This window comes from Bufo gargarizans, chromosome 2 (genome assembly GCF_014858855.1).
Source record: "Bufo gargarizans isolate SCDJY-AF-19 chromosome 2, ASM1485885v1, whole genome shotgun sequence".
Classification (NCBI taxonomy): domain Eukaryota; kingdom Metazoa; phylum Chordata; class Amphibia; order Anura; family Bufonidae; genus Bufo; species Bufo gargarizans.
Window position 1 is genome coordinate 600,635,159 of NC_058081.1, and position 12,225 is coordinate 600,647,383.

The 12,225-nt window shown below is 43.8% G+C and overlaps 1 protein-coding gene across 1 annotated transcript in view; it reads left to right on the forward strand.

The window, feature by feature from the left end:
• Positions 1–10,500, forward strand: part of ILVBL (ilvB acetolactate synthase like) — a 50,741-nt gene extending 40,241 nt beyond the window's left edge. Inside the window, 7 exon segments of the mRNA XM_044278296.1 lie at positions 909–1,023; positions 4,241–4,410; positions 6,301–6,371; positions 6,644–6,715; positions 7,487–7,592; positions 9,112–9,215; positions 9,217–10,500. Of these exon segments, the coding sequence (XP_044134231.1) occupies positions 909–1,023; positions 4,241–4,410; positions 6,301–6,371; positions 6,644–6,715; positions 7,487–7,592; positions 9,112–9,215; positions 9,217–9,291 (713 nt within the window). The 3' untranslated portion in view covers positions 9,292–10,500.
• The last annotated feature ends 1,725 nt before the right edge of the window (positions 10,501–12,225 follow it).

Below are 12,225 nucleotides of genomic sequence, written 5' to 3' on the forward strand. Positions count from 1 at the left end.
ACTGACCCCTGAGGTACTCCACTAGTGACAGTGACCCAATCTGAGTGTGTACCATTAATAACCACCCTCTGTTTTCTATTTTTACCTGACTCTTGGACAACTTTATCTCACTGTGATTTTGTAGTAAAGAGGTCACAGAAAGGCACGGAGCATTATCAATCATGTTAATGCTCCGTGCTTCTGCTGTCCGCATCGTGTCCTGGCTTTCATTCACGCAGCGGATGTCACGCACGGCATCCGCTCGTGTGAAACAGCCCATGGTCTTTAATATGGGTTCAGATTATGTATCCAGATTGCAGTCCATGTACATAAGGCCTTTTGTAAAATACTGGCACTTGCTGCTTAGCTTTTGACCAAGAAGATTTTCATAGCATATTTTTAAACTGCATCTGTCGCCTCTCGTGACATGTATATTTTAGTAAATGCTTGTAATTCCCATAAAATAACAATTCTGGATCATCCTGTCTTTGTTGTCGTTCCTCTGTTATTCCTTATTGGAAATGTATGAATAAATTAAGAACTGGGTGTTACCATTTCCTTTGTCAAAGGGGTGGGCCCCTACACAGTCTGAAATTGTCAGCTCTGACTGGGCAGAGTCAATGTGTGTGGACTCCTCCCCACCCAACAACCAGTTGATAAATAATTCAGAAATTTTTCAGGAGGAATAACAGGGAAATGGGAACGTTCAGTTATATGAAAAGATGCTGCAGAATAGTCATGTTATGGGGAATACAAGTATTCTGTAAAACAGACGTCAGAGGTGGTGACAGGTCCTCTCTAAGAGTAGTCTCCTAACAAAGTAGTACTTTATCACCCCATACAGAGGAGAAGTGTCAGAATTATACAATGGCTCATGATTCTTATACAGAAATAACATTCATTTCTCTGATCATGTTTTTATCTTCTAGGGGACGCTGGTTCATTCATACTGAGGCTCGCAGAAGGACTTCGGGGGTACACGTGTCCCTCGGACTGGACAGAAGGCCTTAAAGCTGGAGACATAGCTAAAGAGAAGACAAACGAGTAATGTATCCGTGTGATCTGTCCACTGCAGATGGGAATGCATGGCTGATTCATATAATCCCATTTGTACTACTGGTGTTTAGTAGACCCTGCCATCAGTACTGTGTGGAGGCCACTCTGGTGGGATGAGACAATATTTGTTGGAGTGTAGCCTGTCCCTTCTATACTGTATGGACGGGCCGATTGTGTTTCTAAGAGGAGAGTCAGTATATGGCTTGCAAGACTTTTATCAAAACCCTTGATATGTCATTATGACATATCAAAGATTTTGATTCAGGGCCATCTTTAATATTGATTGGACCCTGGGCAAGAATTTACTTGGGCCCCCTGGATCCCGCCTTCTCACACCCTAGCATGCAATCACACCGTCCACCACAACACACGCACAAAAAAATAAATCCACACACCTCGTAGAGTAGTAAACTTTAATAATGATGAGTGGCCACTAGAGGTGATCCTTGGCAGTAATGTAAATACTGCCTTTTTTTCCCCCTGAAAAGGCAGGGTTTACATTAAAAAACTTGGAGACATGCTATAGACACCAGAACTACTACGTTTAGCTGTTGTGGTTCTGGTGACTATAGTGTCCCTTAATATAGAGAAAAAAGAATCGGCAAAAAAGTATCAAATAAAATGGCTGTATCATTTATTCTAAAGATTAAAAAAGCATGTAGATGTTCTCTTTCCTCATCTTCTCCTTTCAGACCTTCAGACCAGACCACCATTTTTCAGCCATTTCTCGTCTCTGTAGTTTGACAAACAAAATCTTAGTTTACTACTATTCCATCATCCTCCCATCTTCTGGACAAATCATCCTACCACCCCCAATACTGTGCCGCTGTGATCCCCAATACAATACTGCAGAGACAGATAAACCCCCTGATAATACTAGTACCATGCAGATGGTGCCCTTCAATAATTATTGGCACACAGTGCCCTAAAATAACTGCACCCAGCAAATAGTGCCCATGACACTAATAGTGTAAACATAACCTCCCCCAAAAATAATTGTGGTAAGCTGATACTGTGCCAAGGTGCCCCCACAGTAATAGTGCTCCCAAAAGTCCCATCAATAGTAATAATTCTCTACTAGAGCACACATGGTAGTAATAGTGCTCCTACAGTGCCCCCAACATGTCCCCACGGTGCCCCAGAAGTAATAATGCTCCCAGAGTGCCCATACTAGTAATCATGTTCTACATAGACCCCCAGTAGTAATAAAGCCCATCATAATGCCCCCAGTAGTAATAATTATCCGTATAATGTGCCAGTGCAATAAATTCCCCCTTTAATGCCCCCAGTTGAGCTAATGTCCCCATAGTGCCCCCATAATGTGCCAGTATAAAATACCACTATATAGTGCCCCAGCAGATGCCCTCAGTTTCCCTCATAGTGCTCCTCTCCCCCTTCTTCCTAGTGCCTTCCATAATGTGCCAGTATAAAATGCCCCATATATAGTGCCCCAGCAGATGCCCTCAGTTTCCCTCATAATTTGCAAGTATAAAATACCCCTTCTTAGTGCCCCCATAGATGAGCCCATTGTACTCCTCTCTCCCCTTCCCCATAGTACCCACCATAATGTGTCCCAGTATAAGGGTACTTTCACACTTGCGTTGTTGGATTCCGGCAGGCAGTTCCGTTGCTGGAACTGTCTGGCAATCTGTATGCAAACGGATACCATTTGTAGACAGATCCGGATGCGGATCTGTCTCACAAATGCATTGCAATACCGGATCCGTCTCTTCGGTTGTCATCCGGAAAAACAGATCTGGTATTTATCTTTTTCACATTTTTAAAGGTATGCACATGCGCAGACCGCAAAACCGGAACACTTGGGGCTGTATCCGGCATTAATGGATTTCAATGGAAAATAATGCTGCAGTATGTTTTCCATCTAAAAACTGTACAGTGACTGAACTGAAGACATCCTGATGCATCCTGATCGGATTGCTCTCCATTCAGAATGCATTAGGATAAAACTGAAAAGTTTAACGCAAGTGTGAAAGTACCCTAAAATGCCCCTATACAGAGCCCCCCATATAAAATACCCCTTCTTTGTGGCCTCAGTAGAAACCCCCATAGTGTTCCTCTCACCCCTTCCCCCATATAAAATACCCCTTCTTTGTGGTGTCAGTAGATGCCCCCATAGCGCCCCCAATATTGTGCCAGTAAGAAGTGCCCCCATAGTTCCACCCAATAATGTGCAATCAATAATGTGCCAGTAACAAGTGCCCCCATAGATGCCCCCCAATCATGTTCCAGTAGCAGGTGTCCCCATAGATGCCCCCCAATCATGTGCCAGTAACAGGTGCCCCCATAGATGCCCCCCAATCATGTGCCAGTAACAGGTGCCCCCATAGATGCCCCCCAATCATGTGCCAGTAACAGGTGCCCCCATAGATGCCCCCCAATCATTTGCCAGTAACAGGTGCCCCCATAGATGCCCCCCAATCATGTGCCAGTAACAGGTGCCCCCATAGATGCCCCCCAATCATGTGCCAGTAACAGGTGCCCCCATAGATGCGCCCTAATCATGTGCCAGTAGTAGTACCATATAAAGAAAATAAACATTTATACTTGCCTCCATCAGGCAGGCAGCTATGCGATGCAAGCCTCTTCCGGCCTGTGTCCTGCGCTGTACGGCTCAGGCGCCTGCACCAGCCTCTGTTAGGCTGCAGGCCTAGGAACAGGGAAGGGAAACTCCTCTCCGTCCCCTGCCCTGCGCAGCACTTCCATCTGTATCGCTATCCTGAGGACGGCGATACAGATGACTATGGAAATAAGAGCTTCCACAATGGAAGCGCTCATCTCCCTGTGCCCTGCCGCTGCTCTCCACGTTACCAGTGTCCAGCGAGGCTCAAGAGGCAGCTGTCTTGGGCCCCCTAGGAGCAACTGGACCTGGGGCAGCTGCTCTTTTTGCCCCACGTTAAAGGCAGCCCTGTTTTGATTGGTGGGGGTCCAAGTGGTGAGTCCCCTACTGATCACCCAAAATGAGAAGAGAATGGAAAGTCCATGAGTCTGTCTCCAGTCAGTCCACCAGTTCTGTATGAGCACTTTTTTCTCCTCAATTTAGGGATCAGCGGAGGTCTCGGCATTCAGACTCCCACTGATCAAAACTTTTGATATGTTGCTATGAGGTCACAATTTTTTTTATTTTTTTAAAGTACAGGGACACTTTAATAATGGCTCCTGCTTTTTTTTTTTTATCAACCTTCAGACAAAAAGCTGAAGAGAAAACTGAAAGGCATCTGAATCCTCTGAAAGTTCTGCATCTGGTCGAAGAGGCTTTACCGGAAGACAGCATCATTGTAGCAGATGGTGGAGACTTTGTAGGCAGCGCTGCTTACATTCTCCGCCCAAGGGCTCCACTGCGCTGGCTGGATCCAGGTAATTTTTAATTGACAAACTCTGTCCTCTTGTTGAGGTTGCCGTATTGTTTGGGAAATAGTTGCTATGTGCCGGTGTCTGTCCATGTGGTATTGGTTTGGTCTAAGTACTGGTATTAGCAGCTGCCACCTGCTCCTCTGATTATGTACTACAGTAAAAAATCATACAATTTTATATCTTCATCCACCACTTTCTGGGCCCAGGAAAAGGTACAAAAGAATGAGCTTTGTTTAGTAAGGATTTTCGAGCCCTCTTTTCTACAGCCAAATAGTACTGGTTGAAGCAGGATGTGCCATGTCTTCTACATCCCACATGTATCCCAAGTCCTTGCTTAGAACTTAGGCCTTCTCCTGTGTGAGGAGGTTATTGAGGAATTAAAAGTCCTTTAGTGTCCGGGAAAAATGTGAAATATCTTCTATGCTGAGAGATCATATCTTGTCAAATATAGTGTTTTCTTTGAGACTTTGGCCCTGATTTATCATGTATCATGTTAGTGTCAAAAAGTCACAAAATATTTTTTTTGCAACTTTTTACACTGGTTTGCGCAAAAATTTTGCAGCTTTTTGCATTTTTACACCACTCGCTCCATTTTTGTAATATGGGTGGGAGAGTGGGTGTGGTTAGCTATGTTAATGAGTTTCACTCCAGATTTATCATTGAGACTTTTTTAATCGCAATCTCACTCAGGTAGAAGGATGGAGAAGAAAAAGTGGAGGAGCTTCTCTAGACAAAGGTGTTAGGTTTTAGGGTCCATTCACACGTCCGCAAGTGTTTTGCGGTCCGCAAAACACGGACACCAGCCATGTGCGTTCTGCATTTTAAAGGGTTTCTACCATCAGAATTACTGTTATGTAGCTGACTGACATTAGCGATGCGCTGATGTCAGCAGTACATAACAGTGTGATTTACCTTTCTCCCTGCAGCCGTTCTGATAAAATACACACTTGTATAATATGCTAATGAGCCTCTAGGTGCTATGTGGGCGTAGATTCAGCACCTAGAGGCTCCGTCCACTCACCCTTTATCCCGCCCAGGTCCTCCGTTCTGCCCGCCCTACTCCTCTTGATTGATGTCACGTTTCGCAGCATTGCTGACGAAATCCTGCGCCATTCACTTCTGTATTCGGCGCAGGCGCAGTGAGTGAAGGCCGCTCTCCTCATGCCGGCTTCCTCACTGTGACGTATTCGGCGCAGGCGCAGTGAGGAATCCGGCACCAGGAGCGCATCATTCACTCACTGCGCCTGCGCTGAATACATAAGTGAAGGTGCAGGCGCGGGATTTCGTCAGCAATGCTGCAAACTGTGACATCAATCAAGAGGGGCGGGCAGAACGGAGGACCTGGGCGGGATAAAGGGTGAGTAGACGGAGCCTCTAGGTGCTGAATCTACACCCACATAGCACCTAGAGGCTCATTAGCATATTATACAAGCGTGTATTTTATCAGAACGGCTGCAGGGAGAAAGGTAAAAAACATACTGTTATGTAGTGCGGACATCAGCGCATCGCTATATCAGTCCGCTACATAACCGTATTTCTGGTGGTAGAAACCCTTTAAATAGAAATGCCTTTTCTTGTCCGTGTCTGTGGAACGGAAGTGCGGATGCAGACAGCACACTGTGTGCTGTTCGCATCTTTTGCGGCAACGTTGCGGAACAGATCCGGACACATTTTGCGGACGTGTGAATGGACCCTTAGGATGAGACAAATTTATCAAAGAACATGAGACATTTCATAAATGTAACATAACTCCAAAGCAGGCTCAAGACTTCAAATATTCCCCTATGATAAATTCCACACTTTGGGTGGATTCAGATCACCAAATATTGGCTTGAATACCAGCAAATATGTGTGGACAGGGATGTGACGGCATTTGTCTATTTTTCATTTTAGGTGCTTTTGGCACTTTGGGAGTTGGAGGAGGATTTGCCTTGGGTGCCAAACTGTGTCGGCCAGAATCGGAGGTACTTGAAGGTCTAATGGACCATTTGGAGTCTTTGGGGGAGATTTATCAAAACGGATGTAAAGACAAACTGACTTAGTTGCCCATAGCAACCAATTGGAGTCCACCTTTCATTTTCCAAAGAAGATCTGAAAAATGAGGTGGAATCTGATTGTTTTTTATGGGCAACTAAATCAGTTTGCCTTTAAAACAGTTTTGATAAATCTCCCCCTTTTTGTTTTTATGTTTAAATTAGAGAATTTCTTAAGATGCTTTATTACTGGTCTCTTTAAGGTTTGGGTTGTATTTGGAGACGGCTCGTTGGGTTACAGCATTGTAGAGTATGACACATACACGCGCCACAAGGTAAGATATAGTTTTGAATTTGTATTATTAATTTTGTTTTAAATCGAGGTAAAAGACACATTTTCATAGATACATTTAATGTTTCTTTTAAAAGGTAAAAAACTTGACATTCTTAACGGGATTCCGGTGCTGTCTCCAACGTTCTGCTGGTTGTTATTGGAAACCATCAGCAATATTCCTCCTAACAGCTCAGATGAGCCCAAATAATGCAGTGGGACATTCAATAAGGCCTCATGCACACGACCTCTTGGATGCGGACCTATTTGCTTTATTGGGGCCGCAAAAGATGCGGACAGCACTCAGTGTGCTGTCCGCATCCGTGGCTCCGTTCCACAAAAAATATATAACCTGTCCTATTCTTGTCCATTTTGCGGACAACCAATGTGCGGACCTCAAAACACACAACGGTCGTGTGCATGAGGCCTAATTCAGATGGCTGTGCATTGCTTCGAGTAATGATGACACCTTCTAGAATACAAATCATGTAAGCTCTGTGCAGTCACTGAACAAGCAAGGAATATCAAGAGTTCTGCTCTGAAGTGTACAGAATTGTGAATGCAGCTTTGGACTATTCAACAGACTCTGAAAGGGATCAGTCCGCATTACAATACCTGCAAAGTAGTGATGAAATATGTTGGGGTGGCTGGATTGCTGCTTGGGGCACTGCTTGATATTCTTGCACCAGTAAATATTCAGCATTGTTGCTCAATATACAGGCGCTGATAGCTCATATTGATTGTAGAGGTTAATGTATGATCTGTTGCCTTTCAGACGCCCATCATTGCTGTTGTTGGAAATGATGCCTGCTGGAGCCAAATCTCTCGAGAGCAAGTTCCTATGTTGGGGAGCAATGTTGCATGTGGTTTGGCATATAATGGTAAGATGTGGAGTCTTTTCCTGATGCTATTGTAATCCAGCAAATGATGCATTACAGCCTATGTTATGTTGACTCCATGCGGGAACTAAACCATATTAAGATCCACTGTGAAAGTTGACACTTTCTAAAATACAAATCATCATTATAATATCTGTGCAGACACTGAACAAGCAAGGAGTAGCAAGATTCGGGTTTTAATAAATGTCCCATATAGTTTTATGGGGAAAAAGATTCAGGAAAACCTCTGCTTTTCCTATGATTAGGTAGGAGTCATGTGGGCAGTTCTATCAGTGACTGACGACTAATTCTGCATGTAGTGACGGCTGGCAGTCAGTGAGTAGGCCGCCCTTATGACTCCTAAGCATAAAAGGGTTTAAAGAGGACCTTTCACTCGTATACAAACTAAAAACTAACTCTATCTGTTGGCAGAGCGGCGCCCAGGGGTCCCCCTGCACTTACTAGTATGCCTGGGCGCCGCTCCGTTCGCCCGGTATAGGCTCCGGTGTCTCAGCTCCGTCTGTTGTACTGGACTGATTTTTTGTAGGAGGCGTGTCCCTTGCTGCAGCGCTGGCCAATCGCAGCGCACAGCTCATAGACTGGCTATGAGCTGCAGCAAGGGACACGCCTCCTACAAAAAATCAGTCCAGTACAACAGACGGAGCTGAGACACCGGAGCCTATACCGGGCGAACGGAGCGGCGCCCAGGCATACTAGTAAGTGCAGGGGGACCCCTGGGCGCCGCTCTGCCAACAGATAGAGTTAGTTTTTAGTTTGTATACGAGTGAAAGGTCCTCTTTAAATCCATAAAGGACACGTTTTACAGAATCTTTTCCTATACGACTATATCTCAGTCTGCTCAACTACTCCTGCTCTATAACATGCTGCCTGCAGATTGCAACGCATTTTCAGAGAGAGATTCACTTTATGGAATTCCCTAATCAATAGTGAAGGACCTATAAAATAATAAAGCATCTGATATAATTACATTTCCAGTTTCACATCATTTCCCCTAGTCGATGCATTCTACATTTAGAATCCCGAATGATGTGGCGTCCATACTGATGTCCTGTCACATAACCACAGAAAGTAATCCCACTGTTAGAATCCTGCCTGTATTATACTCCAGAGCTGCACGAACACTTCTGCAAGGCTTTACAGCTGAAATCTCCAACATTTATGCTGTTGCTGTGCAGAAATAAAGTAACTGACCTATTGCCTAATAGGAATTCGGTTAAAGGGGTTATCTAACTTCTAAAAAATCTGCAGCAAATAATCTCTCTCTCTAATTCTCCACCGATCCAGCTCTGGCAGTCTGTGCACCCCATGGTCTTTATAAGTGGCTGCCATGTGACCGCTGAGGGTACTGATTGCCTGAGGTGGTCACATGCTAGGCACTTGTAAATGGCAACCACGGGGGACTGCCAGAGTGTCAGTGCTGGATTGGACAGACAACTCCTTTAAGAGGCATCTAATCACAAGTTTGCTGTCTTTTTCCAATCCTACTTCATCTTTTTTCCAGATTATCATGTTGTGGCAGACGGCTTTGGCGGTAAAGGTTTCCTGGTCACTCGGCAAGATGAAGATAGAATAGGTGACATCATCAAGGAAGCCCAGGAAACGGCCTAAGAAAGGGAAATCGGCACTAATCAACGTGCTCATAGGAAAAACAAATTTCCGAGATGGTTCGATCTCGGTGTAAACCAGTTATGGCTGAAGAGCAGTATCCGACTACTAAACCTTTGAGTGGCCAAACTCCGTGTCCGTTGTTAGATCCTCTACCAGTTCCGTATGAGCAGTTGTTAGTACCTACAAATGTCTCAAATAGAGCTTTCAGATCTTTTTAGATCGCAAATTCAGTGCTGATAAAATTAGTAATATATCTTAATAGCAACAAGAGCTCAATTTTTCTGATACAGACTTAGATTTAAAACATAACATTCAGGCTACCTGCAGTCACCACTAGAGGGAGCTTTGGATCTCGATGCATACATAAATTATTATTTATCTCCATGTGACATTACACATTAAGCTACCTCTAGTGGTGGCTGCAAGCGGTCTGAGCATTATGTCTATACTGGGAATTTGGATCTCTGCATAAGACAAGAATATATTAAGGCATTCATCTGTGCAATGTGAACAACACACCTTTTGTAGCTGCTCTCCACTCTAGCTAAAAATAAGAGGGTCCCACATTCGGGGCCCTCATTCTGTAATAGGGTATATAAAAATGGGTATTCTAAACCAGAAAGCCCATAATAGCTGAACAGATTATGTAACAACTTGACAGCTCATGGAGGGAATACGGCAGTAGTTTTGAGGCTGATTTTCATAATTATGGTTTCCCGGCTATTGCTTTGAAATAAGATGTCACTCCCTACTCTCCCCACTTTTGCATTCGTCTTTATTGCATAAAAAAAATGAAAAAAGCAACATTGCAAAGAGTCTTGATTAAAATCTGCCACCGTTTTGTGTTTAAAGCTATGCCGATCTTTGCGACTACAAGCAGACCCTGTTTCTGTGCAGTAGATCACTTTTTGCTAGGCTTCAGATAGTAGAAAAGGTGACAGAGGGAAGACAGGAACACGTGACTGCAGGAGCAGTGACACAGGGTTTGTTTTGTAGTCTGCGACAACATATCTCCGCACAGGAGCTGTAAACATAAAATGGTGTCATATTTATTATTAACGAATAGTTTTAAAAGTTGCTTCATTTTTATCTTTGATGCCTGGTACTGGCCTTACACAGAAAATGACAGGTGATGCCAACTGGTACCAGGAAGTAGAGAGCAGCAGGGATTTGGTGAGTGTCTGAACTGCAGTAGTGTCTGTGTTTAAAAAAGAATAGTTCCATCAGGATAATATTTTTTCATTCTCCCCCCTTAAAATAAAAATAAATAAAAATAAAAAGATCCATTGTATTCTCACTTGGCTAATAAACTAATACAGTATTGCACATATTGTAATTTCCACGGTTATCAGGGGGAAGGTGGAGCAGTTGTACATTTCTTGTAATGACTACACCATGCAGGATGTGGTTCACAAGCTTTTCTCAGGTAAACTCTGCACAAAAGTTGAAACCAAAACTTCTGAATGTCAGTGTTTTACTGTCAGTACTGTTTTTTTTTTTTTCATTTTTTCTTTAGTAATGATGATCCTTTAATTGTACTGATAACAGTAATCAGATATTGAAGGGGTTGTGCAAAGTTTTCAAGCTTTCTCCTCTCCACAATATAGAAGTTAACTAACTGATCGCTGAGGGTCTGACCACTTGGACCCCCACCTATCCCGTTCTCTCATCTTGCTGAAGCAGCAGATTGCGCATATGCCCTGATGCTCCATTCATTCTCTATGGGACCGCCAGAAAGCTATCTCCAGCGGTTCCATAAAGAATGAATGGATCTGCAGGGTGCATTCTAAATGTGCCTTATCATCAGGATGGGGGAATGGGAACCCTGTTCATGGGATCAGTGTGGGACCCCCAGGGGTGGATTGGCCATAGAGGAAAATTTCCCGGTGGGGCGATGTCCAGGAGGCCACCCAAGCCCTCCTGATGACCCTAGGCCAGGTACATAATGATCTGATGCTTAACGGCCACACGTTCCCTCCTGAACTCAACTGTATTACCATCCCGAGGACGGTGATACAGTTGGATACAGTGCCGAGGGCGGCAGTGTTTTGTGCTGCACTGTGGTATTTGATTCTGCTGGGGCGGTATTTTGTGCTGAACTATGATATTGGAGGTCCTGCCTACTTCTGTTTTCCCTGCCTACTTGTGTTGCCCTGTCTTCTGTCAATTTGGACCTGCCTACAACAATGGAGCCACATTTAGGTTTTTTACCAGGGCCACTTCGAGTTCCCAATCCAGCCCTGGGGACCCCCCTACCTTTCCTGTGGAGTGGGGATAACTTGATCAACTGGCACAAGTACAGACATGTTATTTATGAATTGAAATTAACGTTTTATACTTCAGTATATATAGGAGATATAACGGTATAACCTCTCGCTGCTGCTGAATTTGGGGAAAGGGATTTTCCTGTCTTATGTAAATTAACATTGAAAAGTCAGTGCAATCTATAGGGGCTTAGCAGATGGATATATAGCATTAGGGGAAAGATTTTGTATCACTTGTATTTTTTTTTTTTTTTTTTTTTATGTATTAATTCCTGCTCATTTTGGGTTTAGGAGTCCAGTGGGTAGAACTTCACAGTGATTGACGGCTATCTTCATGTAAGGAAGGCTATCAATCACGGAGTAGGACTGCCCACTAAATTCAAATCCAGAGAGAGCATTAATTTAAGTTGGACTGAATCTTTTCGTACAGTATTGTAAATCCATCTGCTCGGCTCCCCCGCTCTGTATCATGTTGTCCACATGGTAAATGTTTAAAGGAAAAAAGTATAGCAACCAATTTTTCCAAATACTTTACACACAGTCTTAAACTAGTTAAAAATTTTATATTGTCTGCAGCTTCTATGCAGAGGTATGTATCTCCGTGATTATAAACTACAGTCGGTGCTCATTCAGACTGCCGTATGCTGTCCGCAAAAAATTAGATGCAGACCTATTCACTTCTACGGGGCCCTTTTCTTCTGTTCTATGGATCAGCAAAACAAATAAAACATGTCCTATACTTG